At 40.4% G+C, this 27,684-nt stretch overlaps 5 protein-coding genes across 5 annotated transcripts in view; 3 read left to right on the top strand and 2 right to left on the bottom strand.

Annotated features, from left to right (window-relative positions):
- The window catches only part of LOC129717636 (uncharacterized), a 162,786-nt gene extending 143,805 nt beyond the window's left edge, over positions 1–18,981 (top strand). Inside the window, exons 2-3 of the mRNA XM_055667690.1 lie at positions 18,462–18,800; positions 18,860–18,981. Of these exons, the coding sequence (XP_055523665.1) occupies positions 18,476–18,800; positions 18,860–18,885 (351 nt within the window). The 5' untranslated portion in view covers positions 18,462–18,475 and the 3' untranslated portion in view covers positions 18,886–18,981. The remainder of the gene's footprint in view (positions 1–18,461; positions 18,801–18,859) is intronic.
- LOC129717253 (uncharacterized) lies at positions 1,565–2,964 on the bottom strand. Its single transcript, XM_055667111.1, has 2 exons — positions 2,421–2,964; positions 1,565–2,379 (listed from the first exon to the last, which is right to left on the bottom strand). Exons 1-2 carry the CDS (start codon positions 2,962–2,964, stop codon positions 1,565–1,567), a joined length of 1,359 nt encoding a protein of 452 aa, XP_055523086.1.
- LOC129717252 (uncharacterized) lies at positions 4,600–5,709 on the top strand. The gene has a single exon (XM_055667110.1). It carries the CDS (start codon positions 4,600–4,602, stop codon positions 5,707–5,709), a length of 1,110 nt encoding a protein of 369 aa, XP_055523085.1.
- On the top strand, positions 5,761–6,858 carry LOC129717251 (uncharacterized). The gene has a single exon (XM_055667109.1). The coding sequence runs from the start codon at positions 5,761–5,763 to the stop codon at positions 6,856–6,858; it is 1,098 nt and encodes a 365-aa protein (XP_055523084.1).
- On the bottom strand, positions 12,903–14,129 carry LOC129717250 (uncharacterized). The gene has a single exon (XM_055667108.1). It carries the CDS (start codon positions 14,127–14,129, stop codon positions 12,903–12,905), a length of 1,227 nt encoding a protein of 408 aa, XP_055523083.1.
- Positions 18,982–27,684: the final 8,703 nt, after the last annotated feature.

The following is a 27,684-nucleotide window of genomic DNA, read 5'->3' as shown; positions in this document are numbered from 1 at the left end:
TACGCCTTTAAAAAAGTTTTGTATCTTAAATCGGAAAAGGTAATAAAGTTCGCTCAATTACAAATGCTTATAACTCGGTTGATTTTCAATAAGTTCTCTACGTTCTTGCAACAATCGATTGTGAAGTTCGCTACGCTTCCACTAAAATACGAAAATTTTTATATATACTACTGTAACTATTGTAAAATTGTCTAATGTCGAGTCTTGTTAAACGTAGATTTCGACCTGGCAAAGCTGAAAACAAGAATAAATACCATCCAAAGTAGGCCAACGTTTGACTCCAGACGAAATGTTGATATTAGAGATGGTGATTTGTGGTCTCTGGAAAACACTCCAGAATAACCAAAAACCACATATTCAGTAGACGTATTTTAAGATGTTAGATAAACCACAGAAGCCAATAATTAGCCCCACAAGTTATTTTGAAACTCAAGATGGTAACTTCCAGTATTCGAAAAATAACCCAAAATTGGCCAAAAATCATCCAACAGGCTCATTTCCTGATTCTAGATGACGCACAACAGCCAGAAATATATGCGCTCCAATATTCATACCAGCGCTAAAAATATCCCACTGTTTCATCGACTCGAAAAGAAGCTCTCTAAATATGATCCCACTCTTAAATGCTTCAAAAGAATATCAAAACAAAGCGTATCATATTTTATTTTCTTTATCCTTTTTTTCTCAATGGTGTCTATTTGTAGCCGTTCGGCTTCCAATCCTTCATTTGGATAAGCAGCCGAAAAAGAAGCAACACATAGATAAAGTATTTACCTGGCACAGGATGTAGACCTTCGTATGTGTAAAGCGAGGCCCTAGCAGCACACTTTTTTGCTTTCCGTAAAACAAACTTTTCACTGAAATCTCGAATCAAATACGAACAACACCCTCAAGAGTGGAGGAGGCGCCAAGCGGAACTGCTAGGAAAAACTTTCCAAGCCTACGAGTGCACGCGGCTCTGAGCAAATATAAGTTTGAGATTGTTTTCGAAAAGTCCGACCAAAGAAGTCCGACCAGTATATACGCTGGGTTCTACAGTATGCGAGTTATGAATATCCGGTTCCTTGTTCTGGATTATGAACGATTTTCTTTCCATATTGGATGCTGTATTAAATGATTTCCTACGTTCACAGTATTTTACCTGGGAAGCATGGAAATGGTACCTCAGCATAAGTTTGAATGATGAGTTAGATAACGGAAAACCGTTCGTCATTATTTATGGAGCTGAGTTAAGTGTACAGTACTGTTTAGCAATTTTATTACTACAATTGTACATCTGTTAATCTTTTTTTTTGCGGGTTTAAATTGATGCTTTTCGGTGAAACTAAACAACCTTTTTCTTATTTTTTTACGTTTCGACCTACTTGATTTCTTTCGGCCATCTTCAGAAACTTTATTGAATGAACAGAAAAACAGAGAAAAAAAAACAAAAAAAAACAATTACAACAAATTTTAAAAATTTTATAAAGGTACACTCACTAGTTCGCTGCCTTGCGTTAATCCATCAAAGCGCGCAATTTAAATCTAAATTATTTTCCCCCCCGGGGTGGTCATCAGCTGTTACTTATGTCACTCCTTTGCGTTCGTTTCTCTTCCGTCGTCGTTGTGTGGGTTGTTGCTCGTTTTTTAGTTTGTATGCCAGGTTGTTGTATGTATTGGAGAAACCGTCCACTTCACGTTGTAGGTTCACTGTCGTTTTGCTGTTCATTTTTATGTGGAGCAGTTCAGCAGATAGCCTGCTCGCATTGTTGTTGATTCTCTCTAGAATTCTCGTTCGAGAGAAGTCAAAACTGTGGCCATGCTCCAGAGTGTGCTGCGTGAGTCCCGTTGCTGATGTGTTAGTACGAATGGAGTTTTTATGTTGTCCAATGCGTTTTTCCAATGTTTGTGATGTTTGTCCTATGTAATGTTTGTCGTCACATGCGCCACATGGGATGCTGTACACAACATTTATTTGTTTCATTTTTGGTACAGCGTCCTTCAGTTTAGTGAAAACCACATTTTTCACCTTATCCGACGGCTTGAAAGACGCCGTGATATCAAAATTTTTCAGCATCTTCCCCACCTTTTCACTGAGTCCCGGTACATACGGGAGCGAAACGTATTTCTTCGGTTGTTCGGTTTTTTGGTTGCCTTGGAGCGTGTTGTAGAGTAAGTGAACCCTTCTCTCCAGAGTCCGTTGAATTAGCGCCTCCGGGTAGTTGTTGTTACGCAGAATTTTTCTCGCGGTCTTTATGCTCTCTATCCTACTCTCCACATCCGTGAGTTTCAGTGCGCGATCGACGAGCGCAATGGCAGTGTTAACCTTGTGAGTATGTGGACTCTCCGAGTTATAGTCCAGATACCGACCATATTGCTGCTTCGGGAACCAGATCTTTGCTATTTTTCCACCATTGAGAAAAAAAGGAACCGAAGGGTGCCTTCGATCTCATTCTCTATTGCAAAATTAATTTTCTCGTGTCGCTCATTAAACTCTTTCACCACTTTTTTGATCTCTTCTTTCTTCCCCACGACAAAACAGTCATCCACGTACCGTCGATAGGTTCTGAGCGATATATTCTGCTGTTTCAGACGTGCTATTGCTTCATTTTCTAGTTTTTCCATGATGATGTTCGCAACTACCGGTGATAAAGGAGATCCCATGGGCCCCCCCGCTTTCTGCCCATAGAATTTCCCTTCATATTGGAAGAAAGATGCATCGAGGACCGTTTTCATTGCTTCTTTGAAGCTGTTCCAAGGAATGGTGGTGTGTTCCTGTAGTTCTCCCCATCGTTCCTCAACACATTCGTACACCTCCTCTACGGGCACATTTGTGTAGAGAGATACCACGTCTAACGAATACATGACATATCCATCGGGTACTTGCACTCGTGAAAATTCTTCGGCAAAATCAAAGCTGTTGCGAACATGAAATTCGGTTTTTCCAACGAGTTTACCAAGAATAGCCGCTACATATTGTGCCATCCGGTAAGTTGCAGACCCTACAGTGGATACTACTGGCCTTAATGGTCTGTCCGGTTTATGCAATTTCGGCAGGCCGTAAATTCATGGTGGGTGACAGTTGTACACCTTAAGTCGGTATTTGTTTCGCGCATCTATGTGTCCATCAGTAAACCACTGTTCCACGATTAGGTTGAGTTTTTTGAGAGTTCTTGCAGTGGGATTGCCATATAGAGCCGTGTACGTTTCCTCATCGGTTACCATTGTTGTCATTTTCTGTCTGTATTCATCTGCTGCTAATATCACCGTTCTGTTTCCCTTATCTGCTTTCGTGACGTACAGTTCGGGATGCTCTCTGAGGTACTCTCTGGTTCGAATTATTTCCTTATGGATCCAAACGTTATTTTTCGTTCTGGGTTGTCTTTGATAGTTGATATAATTTGACATGAAGGTTGCCACCTCTCCTCGTATTCCCTCTGCTTCAGGTATTCCCTGGATGGCTGTTTCGACATCAGCGATCATCCTTATATATGGAATCGTGTTTTTATTTTGTACATTGAAGTTCGGTCCTAGCATCAAGGTTCTCTCGACGAAATCTGGTAAATTCGCTTCAGTTGTGTTCGCTATCCATTCCTGATTGTGGCTTTGGTTTCGAATGCTCTTATTTTTTAGGTCTTCTAGTTTTCGTATTTCTACAGCTTTTGATTGGTTGTATGTGTTCATAGCTCTTTTTCCAACATGGCCTTCATACGCACCCAGTCATCTGCGCTGGTCGCTTCTTCTACCTTTCTTCGTAGATGAGACTTTTGTTCTTTTTTATTCTGGATCGTCCTTTTTGTATCCCGGATTGCTATGCTAATAAGTTTAATTTTATGTCTTCTGACCAGCTTTCTGACTTCATCGTTGGATGCGTCGTTCTCCATGTTGATACGCATTTTGTAGTTGAGGCATTTTGGTACGAGCTTACATCTTCTGCAATTTAGTAAATACTTCAGCCGGTTTTTTGATTTAGCTACTTTGACCGATATTTTCAGCAGTGTTTTTATCCAAATGCCTACTTGTCGGCCATATTTCCTTACGACGGTGTTCACGAAAAACATTGTCACGACTGTTTTTTTCCCTACTTTCACTTGATCAATCGATTTTATGTTTGAATCTTGTTTTCATCACCGTTTGTTTTATTTTGCGGCTTTAAATTGATGCTTTTCGGTGAAACTAAACAACCTTTTTCTTATTTCTTTACGTTTCGACCTACTTGATTTCTTTCGGCCATCTTCAGAAACTTTATTGAATGAACAGAAAAACAGAGAAAAAAAAACAAAAAAAAACAATTACAACAAATTTTAAAAATTTTATAAATTATTTTTTTTTTTTTAGTTTCACCGAAAAGCATCAATTTAAACCCGCAAAATAAAACAAACGGTGATGAAAACGAAATTCAAACATAAAATCGATTGATCAAGTGGAAGTAGGGAAAAAAAAACAGTCGTGACAATGTTTTTCGTGAACACCGTCGCAAGGAAATATGGCCGACAAGTAGGCATTTGGATAAAAACACTGCTGAAAATATCGGTCAAAGTAGCTAAATCAAAAAACCGGCTGAAGTATTTACCAAATTGCAGAAGATGTAAGCTCGTACCAAAATGCCTCAACTACAAAATGCGTATCAACATGGAGAACGACGCATCCAACGATGAAGTCAGAAAGCTGGTCAGAAGACATAAAATTAAACTTATTAGCATAGCAATCCGGGATACAAAAAGGACGATCCAGAATAAAAAAGAACAAAAGTCTCATCTACGAAGAAAGGTAGAAGAAGCGACCAGCGCAGATGACTGGGTGCGTATGAAGGCCATGTTGGAAAAAAGAGCTATGAACACATACAACCAATCAAAAGCTGTAGAAATACGAAAACTAGAAGACCTAAAAAATAAGAGCATTCGAAACCAAAGCCACAATCAGGAATGGATAGCGAACACAACTGAAGCGAATTTACCAGATTTCGTCGAGAGAACCTTGATGCTAGGACCGAACTTCAATGTACAAAATAAAAACACGATTCCATATATAAGGATGATCGCTGATGTCGAAACAGCCATCCAGGGAATACCTGAAGCAGAGGGAATACGAGGAGAGGTGGCAACCTTCATGTCAAATTATATCAACTATCAAAGACAACCCAGAACGAAAAATAACGTTTGGATCCATAAGGAAATAATTCGAACCAGAGAGTACCTCAGAGAGCATCCCGAACTGTACGTCACGAAAGCAGATAAGGGAAACAGAACGGTGATATTAGCAGCAGATGAATACAGACAGAAAATGACAACAATGGTAACCGATGAGGAAACGTACACGGCTCTATATGGCAATCCCACTGCAAGAACTCTCAAAAAACTCAACCTAATCGTGGAACAGTGGTTTACTGATGGACACATAGATGCGCGAAACAAATACCGACTTAAGGTGTACAACTGTCACCCACCAAGAATTTACGGCCTGCCGAAATTGCATAAACCGGACAGACCATTAAGGCCAGTAGTATCCACTGTAGGGTCTGCAACTTACCGGATGGCACAATATGTAGCGGCTATTCTTGGTAAACTCGTTGGAAAAACCGAATTTCATGTTCGCAACAGCTTTGATTTTGCCGAAGAATTTTCACGAGTGCAAGTACCCGATGGATATGTCATGTATTCGTTAGACGTGGTATCTCTCTACACAAATGTGCCCGTAGAGGAGGTGTACGAATGTGTTGAGGAACGATGAGGAGAACTACAGGAACACACCACCATTCCTTGGAACAGCTTCAAAGAAGCAATGAAAACGGTCCTCGATGCATCTTTCTTCCAATATGAAGGGAAATTCTATGGGCAGAAAGCGGGGGTGCCCATTGGATCTCCTTTATCACCGGTAGTTGCGAACATCATCATGGAAAAACTAGAAAATGAAGCAATAGCACGTCTGAAACAGCAGAATATATCGCTCAGAACCTATCGACGGTACGTGGATGACTGTTTTGTCGTGGGGAAGAAAGAAGAGATCGAAAAGGTGGTGAAAGAGTTTAATGAGGGACACGAGAAAATTAATTTTACAATAGAGAATGAGATCGAAGGCACCCTTCGGTTCTTAGATCTCACGCTCATTAGAAAGGGAGGAAAAATAGCAAAGATCTGGTTCCCGAAGCAGCAATATGGTCGGTATCTGGACTATAACTCGGAGAGTCCACATACTCACAAGGTTAACACTGCCATTGCGCTCGTCGATCGCGCACTGAAACTCACGGATGTGGAGAGTAGGATAGAGAGCATAAAGACCGCGAGAAAAATTCTGCGTAACAACAACTACCCGGAGGCGCTAATTCAACGGACTCTGGAGAGAAGGGTTCACTTACTCTACAACACGCTCCAAGGCAACCAAAAAACCGAACAACCGAAGAAATACGTTTCGCTCCCGTATGTACCGGGACTCAGTGAAAAGGTGGGGAAGATGCTGAAAAATTTTGATATCACGGCGTCTTTCAAGCCGTCGGATAAGGTGGAAAATGTGGTTTTCACCAAACTGAAGGACGCTGTACCAAAAATGAAACAAATAAATGTTGTGTACAGCATCCCATGTGGCGCATGTGACGACAAACATTACATAGGACAAACATCACAAACATTGGAAAAACGCATTGGACAACATAAAAACTCCATTCGTACTAACACATCAGCAACGGGACTCACGCAGCACACTCTGGAGCATGGCCACAGTTTTGACTTCTCTCGAACGAGAATTCTAGAGAGAATCAACAACAATGCGAGCAGGCTATCTGCTGAAATGCTCCACATAAAAATGAACAGCAAAACGACAGTGAACCTACAACGTGAAGTAAACGGTTTCTCCAATACATACAACAACCTGGCATACAATTGAAAAACGAGCAACAACGCACACAACGACGACGGAAGAGAAACGAACGCAAAGGAGTGACATAAGTAACAGCTGATGACCACCCCGGGGGGGGGGGGGGGGGGAATATAGATTTAAATTGCGCGCTTTGATGGATTAACGCAAGGCAGCGAACTAGTGAGTGTACCTTTATAAAATTTTTAAAATTTGTTGTAATTGTTTTTTTTTGTTTTTTTTTCTCTGTTTTTCCGTTCATTCAATAAAGTTTCTGAAGATGGCCGAAAGAAATCAAGTAGGTCGAAACGTAAAGAAATAAGAAAAAGGTTGTTTAGTTTCACCGAAAAGCATCAATTTAAAGCCGCAAAATAAAACAAACGGTGATTAAAACAAGATTCAAACACATCTGTTAATCATTAGGAGTTTACTTGGTATAACTGCTTTAGAAAACTAACAAACACACTTTTTCCCAATTTGAATTTGAATGATCAAGTTTACCGCTTAGTTTCACAACCAGTAGAATAAGATAAAACGCTAGAAGTATCAATTACAAAAAGAAATGGGTACTACATTGGAAAAGATTGTAAATACGACAATTATAGAAAAATTTACTTAGAATAATAAAAAATTTAGAACAGAATTATGCATCAGAACAGAAATTCATCTAGTTGAAGATAATTTAAAAAAGTTTTTTTATTTAATTTTTAAGATTCAGTTTCTAATTTACAGATACAAAGCTGTGTTATGTGTGCAATAAGTAAGTTTTTCACGGGTTTACTGGAATGCTCAAAAATGAAACGTAGATCTATTCAAAACCATAATATGTTGACGGGAAAACTTCTGGTTAGCGTTGAATTTCGGTCGTTGGTCGGATGCAATTTGCGCTGACGTCTGGTTTTTGTTTGTAGCCCGTCGCGTCGTGGTTATATGTTTTTTGTTACTAGTTGGCCTGTCGGACGACTTCGTAATTATGTATTAAAGGATAAAATTATAGTTTGATAATAGTTGAAAATGCTGACGTTCGACAGGCACATATAATAATTGGAAATTGATACAGAGCTTAAAAATAGTTTTCGGATTATTGAGGGCTTTAAACGGTTCCCATCAGTAGTGGAATACGTTTTGAAAATATTTCGGGCTTCTTTCACAACCTGTAAATATTATCCATCACTGATTACTAAAAAAGCTCAACATACTTTATGGAATATCTAGACAGAATCCGTTGTGGTCATGGGCGTAGCCAGAATTCCGAATAGGGGGGGGGGGGAGTTCTTCAAAATTTTTGAAGTAAAAAATTTAATCTTTTTACTAACACTAAAATAAACTAAACTGTGGAGATCGAAGTAAAGCACGAACGCGGACGGGCGCAATTTTTCTACTGCGTCACAATTTTCTCGCTAAATATTTTTAATTTATTGTTTTTGGTTGAAACAGTGTTATATAAAGTTAGTTTTCACCGAAAACCGCCAACGTTGCCTTCCGTATTTGAAGAAACAGCCGATATTAGTCAACACGCAGGTCGCAGTATTAGTCAAAGTGCATGAAGATCAAGCGGATTAAAATGCCTCTTAAAACTTAGGAAGTAATCGAAACCGCCATAAGAAGAAGTTTTCGCTACAGGAGCCAACGAATGTCCTAAGAATTTTTCTCTTTAATTTATCCAAGCTGAGTGATACTCGACAGATGAGTATGATCGATTAAGGACACAAAATAAGGATTGACTGAATAGGATCTGGATCGAATTGTAGATGGTGAGAGCGTTCTTTTTCTAGCTTAGTATTTTTCTATAATTATGTTCAATATTAGGGCAGTACGGCAGGTGGATTTCTGCAGATCTGTATCGCGTTGTTGGTAGAACTTATTAGAAGTACAAATCAAACTAACTAGATAAAAATTCGTCGGTTTGCTAGTACATATATTCAAACAACGGATTCAGATTCAGCATACGTTCTCGTTCCCCATTGCTCACCATAGCAAATCCTGAATTTGTCTCACCCCATCTCACTACAACAAATAACGGTTTTGATCGCGCAATAGGCTTCTGAACTTTCAAATTTGTATTTCGCGTAATATGCATCAGTTATCATAAAGTTACCAGAGCTGTACCTTATTAAAACAATTCCTATCCTGTAATACTCGTAGAGATGCAGTGGTACCCGCGGTCACTAAACAAAACGAGTATCACCATCCCTTCCCTTCCCAAGTAGTACCGCCTTTTGGTCGTGGCCGGCGTCGTTATTGGTCAGTGGTAAAAGTTTTCAAGTACTGGCTGTGTTAGTGTAGACCAGACTAGACTAGACTAACACTAAATTAAACTAAACTGTAATTTAATTTACACTAAATCTACCGTAGAAAGATAACAATAACAACGTCGTTAACTAAAAAACATCTTCCTTCTATCCTCCGCAAATCGCTCCAGCGCTAATTCAGTAAATTTTCTACGATTGTTGTTAACCATCTGCCGATGAACACTCAGCAAGCAGAGAGCACTCAACCATTGTTGACCTCAGCCAGGTTTTCACCCGACGTAATGTGCTGAACGAGAGCTCAATCGTGCTTGTTTTACATGGTGAAGCAAGTTCAATTTTAATTGCTTTCTCAGTCGCAGGTTAGAACGAACGGGCTTCAGCAAGCAAGTCTATAAGATCCCGTTCTTCCTAATTCTTACCGTCTGCTCTCATGCATGACTCATGCTGCAATGTCGATACCAGACTTCCACCTCTCCAACAAAACTTTTAACGTCATAAAAAAATACGAAAGCTCCGGTTTTGCACTTTAACTCTTCTAACGACAAGCGTATTACGTTAGCAGGATGCAGCGAGGACAACGCGTAGGCAAATGCACTATCTTCCATGAACCGTGTTTCCTGTGAGGTTATTAGAGAATTAAGGTAAGGAATTGTCAATGCTCGATTCCAATACTAAGCTAGTTGATGCAGGTGGATTTGCGCGGTACTTTTGCCGCTGCAATGTCCTTAGTGGATCAACTGAAAAACCTGTGCAATTCCACGCAACATAGGACAAGCATTTCAATCAACTATTTTTGATCTGGCCGATATTTTACACAGATGTTTCAATGTGCTAAAAATGTCGTTTCGTGCTAACGTATGCGTTAAAAAAATGGATTTTTTTCGGATTGTGGTAAAAAAATAACTAAGACAGATAATTAGGTTTGATTAATTTCCTATGGAAGGTAATTATGCTAGCTAACGTGCAGAAAAAAATCTACGATCTTGCGTGCGGAATTTCGGCAGTTAACCGGAACGTTCGCCATGGCGGATAAAAACATGCGTTTAGGCATGTTTTTAAATTCTTTTTTCATTTTATTTATCAATTCCTCCTCAAATTTCGCGACAAAATTGTTGGAGTAGATCTTACGCTTCAGGCTTGCCAGAAATCTTCGACGAAACGCAACTTTGGGACGTTGGGCGAGTTCACCAACTTGGGAACCACATCGACATTTAACCGTTCCATCTCCTCAAATGATCGCCTCGAATAGTGAGCCGTCTCCAGGCCTTATGGTATTTTTTGGTGAACGACGCTACTTCCGGCAGGTACTTCGTACTATAAATTCCCCCATTCTCGGCCAGTCCGGAGCAAAAGAAGAGCAGCTTTGACATCCCCTTCACGCTGATTGTCAGCCACAGCAGCACCGTCTTGGGGAACTTGGTGTGTAAAAGAAATTTCACCTTAGTGCTTACTTCTTTCGTGTGGGAAGTAAAATACAAAGTGCCCTACCAGTCGTTGCCATCCAAAGTGAGACAGGTCTCGTCGTCCATCACCACCGCCACGTCGTGAATTGCCGGGAAAATCTGTTTGACCATCTTATTCAGGTGCTGCCGCTGCGTCATTGCTTGCAGCTCCGAGACTAGTGAACGGGACTGCTTCCTAACATGTGTGGCCAAGCGCTCGCAGCGCTGTAGCCACTTTTCCCTCGGTCTTCCTCTTCAGCATTCTTTGGAGCTTCTTGTCGCTCAGGGTCGTCGGCCGTCCGGAACTGGGCTTTCTTTCAATGCTCTGATTGTTGTCCAATAGTGCCAAGATGTTGTGAAGCCGGAACGGGCGTATCCGGTGTCCACGAACTGCCGCACGATGTCTGTTTTCGACGCGACGTGGGTACCGTTATTTAAACGGGCAAATCAAATTTTTTCTGATGACTCATCGGTCAATATGATTGATGCTGCATGCGTAATTTTGTCAGTGTGTGTAAAGTGAAAAATTGGCAGTTTTTGTCCATTTTCTTAGCGCAAACGTTATTAGAGTTATTGAAAAATAATTCTGCACCAATGCCAGCGATTAGGGGGGTCATTTTTTCAACTTAATATAGTCTTATTTTACGCGGTTCCATACGAATTTGAAACGCATCTCCCGCACAAAAAACCTGCATGTATTCTTTATGAATTTTTACACCCCTGTCGATGAATATCAGTGGTAACATTCCTATGTTGGATGCTGCCTCCCAAACCATCACAGTTGAAGCATTCTGGAATCGTCCCACTTCTGTTTTATCGGTTGAAATATCTCGAAGACGTACTCCGTATACACAATCATTCTGCTTGTTCAAAACAGCCTCCAAAGTAAACAATTTTTCATCTGAAAAAAGGATGTGTCAGCAATATTTCTTTGAGAGAGTCCGTGAATCTTCTCCGTTTTCGAGGTCATTTTCGATTATTTTTCAGGACATTTTTGTTGTCGACTGGGCTGTATTTCACCGGATACGTTATTTTACCGCTTTGATTATCGCTGCAGTCAGTACACTCCTTTTTTACCTCGGTTTCTGCTTGGAGATAACCATGCCAGTTTTGTCGAATCATTTGATGGCCATGTACATGAGTAATCTGCTCAAACTCAGATGTGGCAGCTTCCTCTTCAGCTCAAGAACCTGGACAAGATTACCGAAAAGTGCGACATTGCAGAAGCCTTCGACAAGCAGTGAAGTTATTGTTACCACCGAGGCCATCCGCCTCCGCAAGGACCTAGCCGAGACCCAGGTAGGCATCACAAAGCTCCCATAAAAGAAAAAAGGCCTTGAAGATGGCCAGACTAAAGACCGGCTGGTCGGTATGTCTCCTGGGAACCTTCTAGCAGACCGATGTCCACTGGCGTAACTATGGGGGGGAGGGGGGTGGACTAGGGGGGGGGCTATAGCCCCCTCTAGGATTGCTGTGGCCCTCTCTAGGGTTGATCATACCATTACTAATTTTGCTTCTCAAAACAGTTGGCACTAGCGGATTGGAAATTACTAAATAATGATATTTTTTTTCATCGACCATGACCATCGTGAATCTTCTTCAACAAGGAAACAATTCAATAAAAATAATGACGTCATTGGATACGCCCCTGTCTTGCCCCCTTGCTCTTGCCCTCTATTCTTCTGCCTTCATTGAAGCGCGTTTTGATTTCATCAACAAACAGCTGTCAAGATTCAAAAGCGGACGTTTTCCCGAATCGTTTGAAATTTTGTTCTCCTGATTGCAAGTAAACGAATTTCTACTTGTTAGATTAATCACCGTGAACGATTTCCTAACTGTTTTATTGGCTCTTATCGGTGAAAATAAATAAAATAGCTTTATTTCGCGTAACACGTTTCGGTCTACTATACTTCGACCATCATCAGACGCCTGAAAATATTTTTTATTCGCTAGTACAATTTTTCTTTTTTAAAACAATTACACATTTAACACTTACAAATGGCTGTGTGCAACCTATCGGTCTTGTCTGACCAAACTATACTAACATAAATTTTCCTGCTCAGCTCCCTATGTCGCCCACTTCGTCATCGGTAGCATTCGTTCGTGATCGCGTTTTCGGCTCTCTCCTTAACCGAGCCAATAGTCCGTTGTAGGTGGTGTTGAAATTTCCACACTCACGCTGTAGGTTAACCGTTCGCATTTCACCTTCCTTCTTGATGTGGAATACCTCTGCAATCATCCTGGTTGCCGGGTCATCTATGCGTTCTAGAATTGTGGTGTTGTCGAAATCGAACCCATGTCCTTCTTCTATTGTGTGTGTGGCTAGTCCAGATTTCGGGTTTTTATTCCTACAGTCGTTCTTGTGTTCCGCTATCCTCACCTACAGCATGCGTTTCGTCTGACCGATGTACGTTTTACCGTCGTTCGTTCCACATGGTATGGAGTACACCACGTTCTTCTGTCTGCCTGGTGGTATTTGATCTTCCATTTTACTAAAGATTTTATGTTTGATCTTGTTTTGCGGTCGTGAGGTTAGAGTCATATCATGACGTAGCAATATTTTCCTAATTTTCTCGCTTAGACACGGTATGTAGGGGGCTGATATGTATTTTGGTGGCTGTTTTGTGTATTTTGGTGGCTGTTGTTCTGTTTTGTGTTTCCAATGTGTTATAGTGTTTGTGTATTCTGTCCTTTTTACTCTATCGGTAAACCATGATGGATAGTTATTTTTCCTCAAAATCTCACTTGCATGGTTGAGAGCCTCCCTTCGTTTTCCTCCACAAGACAATTTTATAGCCCGATCAAAAAGTGTGATCGCCGTATTATGTTTGTGTTGGAAGGGGCTCTTGGATGTATAGTCTAGATACCGTCCATTTTGCTGTTTGGGTAGCCATGCTGTCATGATTCGATTGTTTTCGCGCTCTAGTGTCATGTCTAGGAATTTAATTTTACCCCCCATCTTCATTTCCACCGTGAACTGCAAACGATCGTGAAAACTGTTGAACGTGTCTACGATCATCTGAATGTGTTCAACACCTGCCACACACATGCAATCGTCTACGTACCGCTTGTACAATTTCATTTGTATTTGATTGGCCTCCAGTTTTCTTATGCACTCCTGTTCTAGTTTTTCCATGACTACGTTGGCAATCACTGGTGATAACGGCGAGCCCATGGGTACACCGAAGGTCTGTCCGTACATGGTTCCCTGATACACGAAGAAGGATGACTCAAGCACTATTTTCACTGCTTCGACGAAGCTCTCCTTGTCGATCTTCGTATGGTGTTCCACTTCTCCCCATCTTTCCTCCAAGCATCCCAATGCGTAGTCCACTGGTACGTTGGTATATAGGGAGACCACGTCCAATGAAAACAGCACTTCTCCTTCACTCGTCTGGACTTCTGTTATCTCCTTGGCAAAATCAAAACTATTACGGACGTGGTAATCCGTTTTTCCTACCACCTTGGCAATTATTCCGGCAAAATACCTGGCAATGTTATATGTCGCCGATCCAATCGTGGATACCACCGGCCGGAGGGGTCGGTTGTCCTTATGTATTTTCGGTAATCCGTAAATGCGTGGTGGATTGCAACTGGATTCCTTCATGCTCTTTTGTGTCCGAAAGTCGATGTATCCTTTGCTGTGCCATCCGTCGATGAAGCTGTTGATTTTTTTGATGATTTCGACAAAGAGGTGCACAGTGGGCAAGATGGATCAATCATATGGAAGACGACCTAGGGATTCTACGCAGACTACAGAGCTGATGAACTGCAGTCATGGACCGAGTCAAGTTGAGACTACTCAAAGAATTTATCATGGTTCAGACTGTATTATGGTTTCCCAACAAAACTGATTAATCTGAATCGTGCCACTCTTGACGGTTTCACGTCAAGCATCAGGACGGCGGGGGTATTTTCTGAAGCAGGAGAACAAGCTTTCGAACTTGCTGTTCAGTATAGCCTGGGAAGATGCTGTACGAAGGGGGGCACACATGCTTTTAGGCTTTGCGGACCACATCAATCGTAGGTGTGTATCGTAGCGCTTCGGAGGGGGCCTTTACGGCTCTCAGTAGTGAATCTCCGACAATTACCGTAAACACTATCAAAAAGAAGTACATGAGACTGGCAGAAAGCGTGGAAGTTCCACGAGTTTTGATGCTGCGGTAGTGATGAATGGGGATACTTTCGAAACGGTTGATGAATTCGTATATTCAAGTGAAATCGTAATGTGTTATTTCGGATTTCGGATTGTTCGCTCTGCGGACATAACTCGTGGAGAGTTATTCGTTCATTCCTCAAGTTTCTCAAGCGCATGATCCATCATATTACGAGAAAAACAACGCGTTTCGATTTTTGTTCTCGATACAATTGCCAATATTTGCCATGCGATTGCTCTTGATTACGTGCACGAATGGAAATGCGTAGTTTTGTGCGATGAAGATGACGTTATGATACAATTATTAAACTGCAATTATCAACTGCACAAAAAAACAAGCAACAATTAACAAGCAACAAAACACTGCAAAAAGCTTACATAAGCTTCATGTGGGAGCGTCACAATCGCCAAAGAGCAGTGTCCCATATCTGTGATAAACTAAGCTTCATGCATTCAGGATTCCTATTAGTGTATCCATCGATGTTGCTCTAAGCTTTCCCGAAAACCTCACTTTCTGAAAATCCGTTTAGACAACACAGATTTTCAACATTTGTGAACAGCTCCGATCACAAGAACAAAACACTTTCCTACTTGAGTGGTAACGCTGCCGACGGTGGAAATGAATCAAATGAAATGTAAACAATGGTCGATTCACTGCTAGTTTATATGGAATAAAACCAACACACACAGTTTGGTTCTAGGGTGCAAATTTCAATTAAACTCAATCCCATTACACGTTAATAGTACTCGTACTTCGTAGTTCGTAAACCAAACTGATTGCAACGAGGGTTGCAATTTCTAACGCCAACACACTCGAAATGAGTGAATTTTCGATGGTGACACAAATGTCGCGTTGGATGTGAGTACAGTTACTTTTGAAGGATTAAGCAGCTCTTTTGAAATCGATTTGTGCACTCATTTCTAAATATTGGTCTGCGCAGACCGCTGTAAAATGACACTTGTGCAATATAATACCCTTGAATCGTGTTGCATTGGGTATATTTCGCACCCCGTTTGTACTCATAAATTTAACCGCAAATATTGTCTTCCATAAACTCCAACGAATGAAATTGGCAAACGTCACATGATGCTGCATTATTATATTCGATGGACTTGAAAGGTTTACAATATATGCATTAAATTGAATTAATAAATTTCCATTATGGGCTCACTGATCAAATACTTGCAATGACAACGAATTATATTGACCATAACACTAGTTACCATGAGGTAGTTATTCCGTTTCATCCATGATACGTACTTTGTTTTTAAACTTCATACCTTGCGTGTACATCAGCTGAATTTTTCCAGTTTCATTCGTTAGAATCCTTCCTAATCTCACCATATTATTAATGAGTATTAAATTCGATCAGTTCCAAGAGAGTATAACGTTTAAAGTGGCACTATAAATCATTCCCTCGGTTGCACAATTGTCAAGTCTGGTCCAACGAAAGTCCTAGAATTTCACCTAAAACTCAACTCATACCGCACAATTGCAGTCTATTTCGTTCGTCTTCGAAGGGAGCTAAGTGCGATAAAGCAAAAGTTTCCCCTTTGTGTTGGTAGCGATAATTTTTGCAAACTACGAACCTTGCAGCGCAGCGCCATTGCAGTCCTCATCGAGCGACGAGTTTGCCCACTGCGCTAGATCGCTTGCCTTTCGGTGCCGTGGATGCGACCGAAAGTTCGGTAAGTATTTTTGGGGACGAATCGTACGATTCTATACTCTCTGCTGTTGCCATATGCATTCAAATGGAAAACTGAAAAGAATCGTTTCCGAAATCTCCGAGTGCCGAAGTTATAATGAATTTTTGGGAAGTTTAATGAGGTGTCTCTAGTGTAAACTATTAGCTTAGTGGGTGAACCAGACTGAAGATAGAATGCCTGGTGAAAGTAAAGGGACAGGCTCTCTATTTTTCATTGACGAAGGTTAAGTTTTATAAACAATTAGCAAACAATAAATGAAAATAGGAAAAAACTGAGTAAAGAAACAAATAGTCGGTAATAAAAAGTTTCTGGAGCAGGTATTTTTGTATTATATTTTTCAATTTCTCTAGAGTACGAGATTATATTATCCTATTTTGGAAATAAATTGTTTAAACATGTTGATTGTCGAGAGAGCAAAGTTTTTGGCCAAAGAATTTTTCAGCTCAACTGATTCGTTCAAATCACACATTTTAGAATTTCTGTGAGTCAAACAGAATTATTTTTAAAAATAATAACATTGAATTTAGCGCACGGATTTTTTTTAAAGTGAAAATGTTTGGAAATGCTTCATTTCGTAAAGATTTCGATTTTTGAGGGGAAATATATCATTGCCGACGATATTTTGTGTTTCCCAGAGAGTGCACGACAGGCACTTGGGTACATGTCTGTATGTAGCAGTGACATATTTCGCGCGAAGTGCGTTACGGTATAACGTTTACGCTAAAAAAAAGGACAAAAATTGCCGATTTTCATGGCTTTACCTTTACACGCACTAACGAAACTACGCATGGAACATCAATCATATAAACCCATGAGTCAGCATAAGAAAATTGATAGCTCTATCAGTCGAACTCTAACCATGATGGCGAAAACAGTGAACCTACTCCGTTCAGATGTGTACACGTTTAAATAACGGTACCTCACCGCGTCAAAAACGGACACCGTGCGGCAGTTCGTGGACACCGGATACACCCGTTCTGACATTTACAACATCTTGGCACTATTGGACAACAACCAGAGCTTTGAAAGAAAACCCAGTTTCGGACGACCGACCTAGCTCAAAACTATCCGATCAGAAAGACAAAACAAAAATTTAAGGCTTAGCGAACGCTCATTGGTCTGTCAATGTGTGAGTAAAATGATGATACTTGCAGGAAATCTTTAACAGTCGAAAAATTACCTTATGAAACAGCTTTAAAATGTATCACTGTTAGCATAACCTGTGCCCGCATAAATTAAATCACAATTCAGAACTAGAAACTTACTAATTAGTCATTTTGGATTGATTTTAATTTTTGCTTCTTCTTAGCATCACTCCACGCAAAAAGTTTTCATTATGACTTCTTCATCTTTTTCTTCACTGGCGAGTTCGTTTTCAGCCGTTTTCGGGTCAAAACACTAGTTTAAACATAAGTAGAAATATATGACTACATAAACTCACTGGTTCTGTCTTCACTGCTTCAAAATGCCAAAACAAACTATGCTTTTTTACTCAGAATTATTAAAGCAAAATCACGAGTTGCCTCACTAATAGCAACTAACGAAAACAATGGAAACAGCGAAATAAAACGTCTATTCGAAGGATAGCATTGCGTAGGTATTAGTGAGTAGTCATCATTATTATTGATGATTTTTATAACTGTTCCTAAACTGATATTGAACAGAAAACTTTAACATTTACCGCCATTTAGGTAAATCAGTTACATTTTGATTCGAATCAGTCGTTAAAATTTTCTTTTGAACTCATGTATTCATTTTTATTCATTATGAATATAACCTAACAATTCATCATTACGGGAAATGAAAAATTATTTTCAACTAAATTCTTCAATTTCCTAAAAACTGCATATTCGGCAGCACTGTCGCCTAATGCCAATGTAAACAAATGCGTTACGCAGACGTTGGCAGTTTATGTTTTGCGAGAAGTGAAAAGCTATGTGATGCCGCCGCTATCGAAAAAGAAAAGAGCAACTCGTTTGCGATTGTGCAAACGGTATAAGATCAATCCGATCAATCGAAATAAGTATTTATGAACATTATTTCTCAATAATTACAACGAAAACTTTTCCTTTACAGATGACACCAGTGATATGTTTCCGGCATCGCTACTATCCAGCGAATCTTGCAGTGTGTCTCTCGAGGAGGGTGCACCGGACCTTCTCTCGTCGGATATACTCACAGGTGATCCAATGGTATCACTCTGCGCGGAAGTATTATCGAAAATAAGCATAACACAGGAGTGTATAATAGATCCACCAACCGAAAAAGAAGAGGAATGGCCAATGTGGATCGACGAGCAACTCCTAGGAATTCACACGGCTGAAATTTTCTACACTGAAGAGTTGAAGGAAATTGCTCAGGAAGCTCTGGAAAATGAACCAGTTAATCTACAAATCAGTCAGCCAGCCGATGACCGTAAGTAGGCCTATTTCTTTTCATATTTTTCAGCCTAATAAATAAATACCTGTTTCCAGGTGAATCATACAGAACAGAAAATTAGACCAAAAGCACGGAAGATCTGGAAAATGAACTAGTTACTATCAATCAGCCATCCGATGATCGTAAGTAGGCCTATTTTCTCATAATTAGAAAGAACAGTGATAGGTATACACGACAAAACACGCGACGCGTCACGGGATAAAATACTTGTTGTTCTTACAAACGAAAAAGGATATTAGAATTAACTTTTGAGTCGACCGGTTTCGAGCACTATGTTGCTCATCAACAGAACATGTCCAACCGTTGGACATGTTCTGTTGATGGGGGGCAACATAGTGCCCGAAACCGGTCGACTCAAAAGGTAATTCTAATATCCTTTTTCGTTTCTAAGAACAACAAGTGTTTTGTCCCGTGACACGTCGCGTGTTTTGTCGTGTATAGGCCTATTTCTTTTTATATTTTTCAGGCTAATTAATAAATAAATGTTTCCAGGTGAATCATACCGAACAGATACTTTCACCAAAAGCACGGAAGCTCTGGAAAATGAAACAGTCATTATCAGTCAGCCATCCGATGATCGTAAGTAGGCCTATTTTTCATATTTTTCAGCCTAACAAATTGATAACTGTTTCCAGGTAATTCACCAAAAGCACGTAATTTCACCAAATGCACGTAAGTGGACAATTCGCTTTTATTTTGAACAAACGTTTTAGATGGTGGAGTTCAAGATTACATACTCAATTTTGGAATGCTTTTTCACCGCGTGCCGATAGCTCGCGCCACAAGTACAATTTTTAGAAACGATGTATGACAAACTTGTAGTCCTTAAGTAGTCCAGACGAAACGAGGGAAAATTTTTTCTAAGCCTGAGAGTCACACCTTCTATTCCCGTTCATTTTCGCATCCTCGCAAACTGCATACATTGCCCGCTTTACTAAACTTAAAAACCAAGGTGAAGTTTCCTTCACACGACCCCCTCCCCGCAAACAGGGGAAAATTATGTGAAGGCAAATTGTTATTATATCTTTGAGTATTGCTTACACTGTTGATATTACATTAAACAGATTTCCAATAAGTTAATTTAACGTCGAGATAACCTATTTTAGTATTGTGGCATAATTGGGACAAAATTGATATGTTGCTGACATTTTATGTCGATCAGACACCAACCAATCGATTCCTGAGACTGTTTTACTCAATATAAAATATAATTTGACTACCACTTTTAGATGTTAGCGCATTACCATTGATGCTCAGACATACTCGATATTATTTTGCTTTGTTAAATATACTAAAAACATGCCAAAACCGATTTCGTAGAATCACCTTTTTAAGCTCAGTTTTTGTCCGATTTTAGATCTGTTTTTTTTTTGAAAGATGGGTAAGAAGATACTAATATGTGGACAAACTATCAGAATTTTGATATATGGTTAAAAATGGCGTAGAAAAAACATCGAAAATTTCTGATTTTTCAAAAATTTAAAATGGCACCATTGCTGCCCTTCTAAGTTGAAATATGTTCAAACACGGGAAAATTTATTTTCGCATCAAACTTCATCAAAAAATCATACAAAAAAGCCAAGGCAAAAAAATTGTTGCACTGTGTTATCATTTTTTCTTCAATTCACTCGGTTATGGCTGTCGCTCTTCAATCCCTGAGACACCGTGACTCCCCGCCAGATCGCGCTCCACCTGGTCTATCCATCTTGCCCGCTGCACAGTGGAGCACTTAGAACACCAAACCTGATCAAAATTATTTTGAAGGTTTTTTTTACTGGAAACGTATCATGGATCGAAAATATAGCATAATAAACAGTTGCGACTAAAAACTTCATGGAATAACCCACCTTTGAGTGATTTGTTACTTTTCTAATGATGTAGTTCGGATTGAAAGGTAGTTTGTTCTCTACTGAACCTTTATGAATGAAACATAACTGTATTTCAGATCAGTGAGGTTCGGGGTTAACACTATTTTGATTAATAATCAATCTGAGCCTTCATAAGAATCTGAAGAGTCACTAGAATTATCATCATTGTCCGTGTACGAACATTTCACTCGCAACATTTGCATTGCTTCAGACGGAGAGGTTTGACCGTTTTTCTTGGATTTTGGCCTAGAACTCGTAATCGAAGGATCCGAATTCAATAGCAACCTGTTGAGAGTGTCTCAGAACACTCATTCATTACACAACAGAGGTATGTTCTTGTAACTAAGTCAAAAACACTGCCGGAAACTGAAAAGTTTAAATTTTTCTATGATTTTCACAATGATTTAACTCATGAGTTCGGATTGGTTCGGATGATCTGATACCACCAGTTTGACCATAAACATACAGGCTTTCATTTGCAATTGACTGTTTACATTGAAACTCATTGATACTTAACTTACCACATACAATATGACATATAAAAAATCTCATTTACAGCATTTTTGTGATTATTAAAATGTTCCCTGGCAATGTCGAGACTACTTATAAGCCTTTGAAGTTTACAGATTGATTAAACTAACCTTCTTTGACAATCCCCATAGTTGCTTTGATGATAAATCACTACGTTGCACTTGATTGTTTTGAAAAAAAGTGAACGGTACGAGAGCATCGAATGCAACAACAGAAAGCTAAAATTCTATCGATTTCAACCAGCTGAAACAAAGGTTAACAATACTTCTGGATGCCCATAAGCTTTCAAAAGATTCAGTAGGTATCACACTTCAAAATAAGACTATGCAGAACGTGGTTAATAAACTTTTGCTTTTTTGACTTATGATCAGGTTTTTACTTGATTTACTCCTACGTGCGCTGTGCCCCTGGTCATCTTTTGCCTACCGGACTCGAGGCAAACACCATCTTCGCAGGGTAGTTGTGCGACATTCTTGCCCAGCGTATCCATTCAGCTTTAGCCACCTTTTTTAAGACTGGGTTCACTACAGAGATGCGCGAGTTCATGGTTCATTTTCCTCCCCCATGTTCCATTCTGCTGCACGCCGCCAAAGATCGTTCTTGGTATCCGTCGTTGGAAAACTCCGAGCACTCGCAGGTCCTCCACGAGCATTGTCTACGTTTCATCCCCGTAGAGAACACCCGATCTTGCGAGCGTTTTGTACAGGTTACGCTTCGTACGGGGGCTTAGTAGGCACGAGTTCCGCTGATAATACGCTTCCGGATCTCGATGGTACCATTGTCCTCAGTTACCAGTGAGCCAAGAGTGTAGCGCAATGTTTAACAGCAGGTAGAAAAGACAATTACCCTGTCGAAGCTCTCTGCGAAATTCAAATGGACCGACAATCCACTCGAAATCAACACACAGCACTACGTACTATCCATCGAAGTCTTTATCATTCTAATGAGCTTCCCCGGAAAGCTGTTTTCGTCCATAACCTTCATAGCTCCTTTTGGTCGATAGTGTCACAAGCGGCTTCAAAGTCGATTAATAGGTGGTGCGTAGGGGTTCTGAGTTCTGTATCTATGGTATGGTATGGTTCTATCACGAAGCCGGCCTGATATCTTCTCACAAATCTGTTGGCTAGCGGTGAAAGTCGGCGAAAAATGGTTTAGAAAAGCACTTTGTAAGCGGTATTCGGGACGGTGATCTCACAGTTCAATTTGTCGCCTAGATTTGTCTTATAGGTAGGGCAGATAACCCCATCCTTCGACTCCTCCGGTAGCAGTTCTGTTTCCCAAATCTTTGCAATCGGCCGGTGCAAACAGGTGGACAGCTTTTCCGGACCCTTCCTAATGAACTTCGCTCCAAGGCCATCCTTCCCAGTCGATTTCTTATTTTTCAGTTGCTTGATGGCATCCCTAACTTCGCCTATCGGAGGTGCTAGCCCCTACGTCTTCTACGTTTGTCGCACCAACGGGATCGCTTTCTCCACCGCCATGGTCCTCTACCTGTGCTCCATTCAGGTGTTCGTCGAAGTGCCACTTCCACGATTCGGTCACCCCACGATCGTCCGTCAGAATACTATCATCTTTATCCCGGTACATTAGGCTCGTGGCACAAACCGTAAGCAGCATGCGTTGAGTGTCTGGTAGAACATTCCTGATAATAATGCAACTGTTTCAGCTCCTCCTCCTTCAGGCGGTGCTTTTTCTACCGTCGGACGGCATCTTAGCCGTCCGCGTATTCGTCATTGAAACACTCGTTGCGTTGGGTTCGTCCCACATTCTCAATGACGTTCTCCGCTACGCTGTTAATGGCTGTTTTGATAGTGTTCCAACAGTCCTCGAGGGGAGCTTCCTCTAGCTGGTCCTCTTCTAGTCTAGTCTAGTTTTTGGTGACGCAAGGCTGTTTCAGTTGCGCGAGCTCTAACCGGAGCGGGTGTCGGTACTGAATGTTGTTAACAACGGAGAGTTTTGGGATCATCTTAACCATCACCCGGTAGTGGTCTGAGTCGACGTTAGCGCTCCTATAGGATCTGACATCGATGATGTCTGAGAAGTGCCGACAATCAATCAGTGTTTCTGTCTAATTCGGTGACCTCCAGGTAAACTTGTGTTGGAGGTTATGGCATGAGCATCTCGGAACGTATGTACCATTGAGTCCTTCCAACACACCTCCTGCACTGCTATGACGGCGAACCTGCCGGATTTCAAAACTGCGGAGGGCACTTATGTACTCCCTTGGAAATTGAGAGATCGGCAGTTCCATATCCCTAGTTTCCGATCGTTAGTCGGTTTTTGTCGTATGGGTCTGCACTAAAGTCCCAATCGAACAGTCAACAGTTTTTTCATCATAGTTTTAACATAGCTGATGTTCGATTGGAACGAGTTTGACAGTCGGCCAAACTTTAACTCTAGGCCTTTAGTCTGCACCTATTGTTCCGGTCCGAATTTCTTTGTTTCTAGTTCATTAATTGTGAGTGTTTTACGATGGCGGCTTGTAAGGCCTGCGCACGCACGTTGGCAAGAGGGCAATAATCAACCGCTTGCAACCTGTTGTACAGACGCTGTTTTGAGCCGCTCCTAACATGGAGGACAGACGCTCGGAAATTCGAAAGATCCAATTAAAGGGGAAAGACGCGCCATGCAAATGAGATAAAATGCACCCCAAAAAAGAGGCAGAATGCACTTGGGGCGATACGGCTTATTTTGTCATCTAATAAATAATGGCAAAATGGTTTTCTTTGGAATTTTATATGTCCGCGCGGCATGGTTTTTCGAAATAACGTTTTTGATAACCTCTAGCACCGATCGTAGCTGTTCAACGGTCAATGATCGCCAGTCTTTCAAACATTGCTGGAAACGAGATGAAATATAAGCGAAAAAATGTTCACAAAGAGCCCTCTTGCCACGAGCTACGGGAAACGTTATGTCTCGAACGAAATAACAAAATGTTTTTGATTACATAACGGTAATGCTCATTGAAAACAGCCGATATTTCATCAGAAACATGTTGCCCTACGTTTATTCGTTGCAATAACACTTTCCGCTGGTAGAAAATTATAAATGACTGCTGAAAAACACAAATAAGACCGTTTGCAACGAATATTTTATTTTGTTTTCATTTACATTTTTGTGACATTTCTGTGCTGCCAAATTGCCAGGGTGACTAAAGAAAACATAGATTCGGATAACTCACTTCTCCAAATTGCACGTAACTAACCCCTAATTAAGATTATTTTAAGCAAATCCAATACTTTTTTTTTGTTTCTTAGAAACTCGTTTGCTCAGATTTGATTGAGTTTCGACTAAGTTAGAAGAATTTTGCGTAAGTATGTTAAATTGTTCCGGACATGCAAGGGTTCACTTTGACAGGTATGTGAATCTATCAAAAGTTGCATTTTCGAACACGTAAACAATGCCTATTGTTGTAAGATCAGTATCTTTTGATGAGTATTTTTTATCACGAATTTTCAGGTGATCAACTTCACCCCACTGATCAATTTCACCCCATTCCACGGTACAAAATTGGTGAAAATATGTTTTTTGACAGGGTTTTCATTGAACGTCAAGGAAAAAATACAAGAAAAATTATTTGTCTTCTGATGAATTCTCGAACTTTTCGTCGAATACATCGCATTAATTTCTGCACAGTGGCAACTTCAACCGTATCGGACATTTTTTCCACCAATTTGCCATATCAGATGATATTTTGATTGATTTGTCACACTTCTCCAAATACGCTTGACTATTACTAAATATCTTTCGATGGGACGAAACTGTGTGCAGTTTGGTAGTTTAATCCTTTTTTCGATAACATCCATATTATTCTGCTTGCCCAATACATTCCGGGCGTAGTGGCAGCTAGCTAGATCGATCCAGAACTTCACGGGGCCTTCGTGTAACTGGATGAACGGCAAAACTATCTTCTGAAGACACTTCTCCTTGTAAACTTGTCCATTCTTGGTTGCTCTAGTGATGAAAACGTTTGTCTTCTTTCCAAAGCTAGAGATGGCTTGCCAAGTCATCAACTTGCAGGCGAATTTATCCGCGAAAACAAATTTGAACCTACCTGGAGTATTCCCATTACTGTCAGCAAGGGGAAATTTCTGACCCGGGAATCGTCCAAAGTCCATTTTGACGTATGTTTCATCGTTCATCAAAATACAGCCGTTGTACTCTGTCAGGAATTGCTCGGGTTTTGGCAACCAGGTTCTGTTTCAGCGTCCTGTTGGATTGTTTGCTGGCATGATACGACCGTAATCTTTCACGCATACAGATTCGACCAACTGTACTATGTGCTGCATTGAACCTTTTCGCCAAATCACGGAGAGAGACCCCAGGATTATGCCAAACTGCGCTGATGACATTCGCTCGTAGTTTCCGGTCCAATGTTCCACTTTTTCGGCGCGACCTACCGTCAAAGCGTCCCGGTAACGTTTGAGCACGGTATTCACAGTCAATTTCGGTGCTTTGGCGATCATTCCTTCTGACCATGTAGAGTTTTCTCGTCTCTCGCGTTCCATCTTGGATAACTTTTGAACGCGTGTACCAACCCTAACGAAATTTCCACTACTAAAGCAGGTATTAGACGTTTTTCCACTCATACAAAGTTTGTTAAAACAGCTAATACTAATGAACTAGGATTCATAAGTGAAATGTTTTTCGAAATTGAATATCAGCTGATTTTTTGGTTGAAAACAAATCGATTTTATAAGGATACACGACTAAGCCTGTATTGGTGAGATCGGGCGTAGAAAGCTCTATACTAAGTGGACCACACCTCATACCACAGGTAACAGACATCCAAGCTAATTTTACTTCATGTGTAAAAAAATGCAACGGTTTTTCAGCATGTCGCAATACGCAGTATGGTGGCGCTAAGAACACTTAGTAGTCAATGATTTGGTAAAATCGATAGTTTTTCAGCTCTTATCGGCATTATCGCAATGAGAAGGGTTGCCATTTTTTAATGTAGAAATTTTGAGCAGTCGTAATTTGTACATAATCGACATTTTTATTCGATCCCAGTGTATATTTGCGATAAATTCATTTGTTTTAGTGTTGATTCGAAAAAAAGATAAACCTCACAGAATCAGTGTTATATCGTTGCAAAAACAGCGCCTGTTTAATCTGTGGGAATTTTCTTGCGTTTGGCAGCTTCGATTGTAATCCAGCACTGCCATCACGAAAGTGACTAAAGTCGCAAGTTGCAGAAAGATGTCGTTGGCATTCCAAACGAGTAAGAATTTGAAATCTTACACGCGACTTCTGGAGTTTTTGTTCTAGCTTAGATGTCTGTTATCTGTGCTCATACTAATTCCTTTCAATAACACTTGATGTAGTGGATTCTTCTGTCTCTAATAGCCGCAAGTTCCAAGCTAGCGTTACTTAAACCGCTTCCTCATTTGATCTTCATTGGAACAGACCAGCTAAGTTGTTCATCATAGAAAAAAATGAGATCACCTGCAGATGCAAACTGATAATAATTTTCACGCATCATTTCGGCTTTTCATTTTTTATGTAATTAAGTCGTTTCTGATCAATCGTAAGACCACCGGTATGGATATAGGGCCCAGTTCCCATCTGTCGTTCCGGCAATATTTTAAAAAAAGAAAAAGAAAATCAAAATAGTTAACAGAATCACGACGGTGGATTTGGCAGCTAGTATAAAATCTAAAACCCCACTATCTGTAATCAGCATGTACTTACATGTTATTGAAAACCAGACGCTCCACTTACAATTGTACCATACCAAGCTCATAGGCTTAAGAACCCTTCGAATATGCACCTGCCGTCTGCTTGTCTTCCTAACAATATGAACGCAACCTTTATACAGTACGGTGTCGAAAAGATTCCGATACGCATAAATCGGAAAATATTTTTGCACACCTTCCGCCGGCCTCTACAATTCTAGCAAACTGCGGAACGGGTTTGACAGTCGGCATTAAAAAAGAGTGGCAACCAACCAGGATAACTTCACACAAAAAGCGAACAAATCATTCCATCGAATAGCCTTTTACATTTCTTCAGATAAAATACTTTTGCCTCGTTTGCTTTTCCCTTTTTATGGTGATGACGAATTTCCATATATGCATGAAGGAAAAAGCAATCCTCTACAAGAGCAAAGCCAACACGAATGCGAACCCTGATAGGTATGTCAGTTACAGAGGTTCTTATTTTATAGATGGAATGAACAATTTTGTTTGTGTTGGTATAGAATCATTGTGGGCGAAATATTGACTAGTACCATTATCCAAGCGAAAATGCTTTTCAAGTTAATGCCCCACGTTTTTAGATGAAAAGCATTGCAAAAGTTGGAACCGATTCTTATAAACATTTCCGCCATATTTTTAATCGACGATTAAACGAGATGAAAAGTATAGAAGCGGTTGTGATTGAATTTTTCTTTTCGGACAAATGGGATGACAGTTTCGAATCCTTCCTCTCTTAGTATAGATAATTGTTTTATCCGCAAC

The sequence above is a fragment of the Wyeomyia smithii genome, chromosome 1 (assembly GCF_029784165.1).
Source record: "Wyeomyia smithii strain HCP4-BCI-WySm-NY-G18 chromosome 1, ASM2978416v1, whole genome shotgun sequence".
NCBI classification, from domain to species: domain Eukaryota; kingdom Metazoa; phylum Arthropoda; class Insecta; order Diptera; family Culicidae; genus Wyeomyia; species Wyeomyia smithii.
This window is presented reverse-complemented; position numbering and strand designations above follow the sequence as displayed.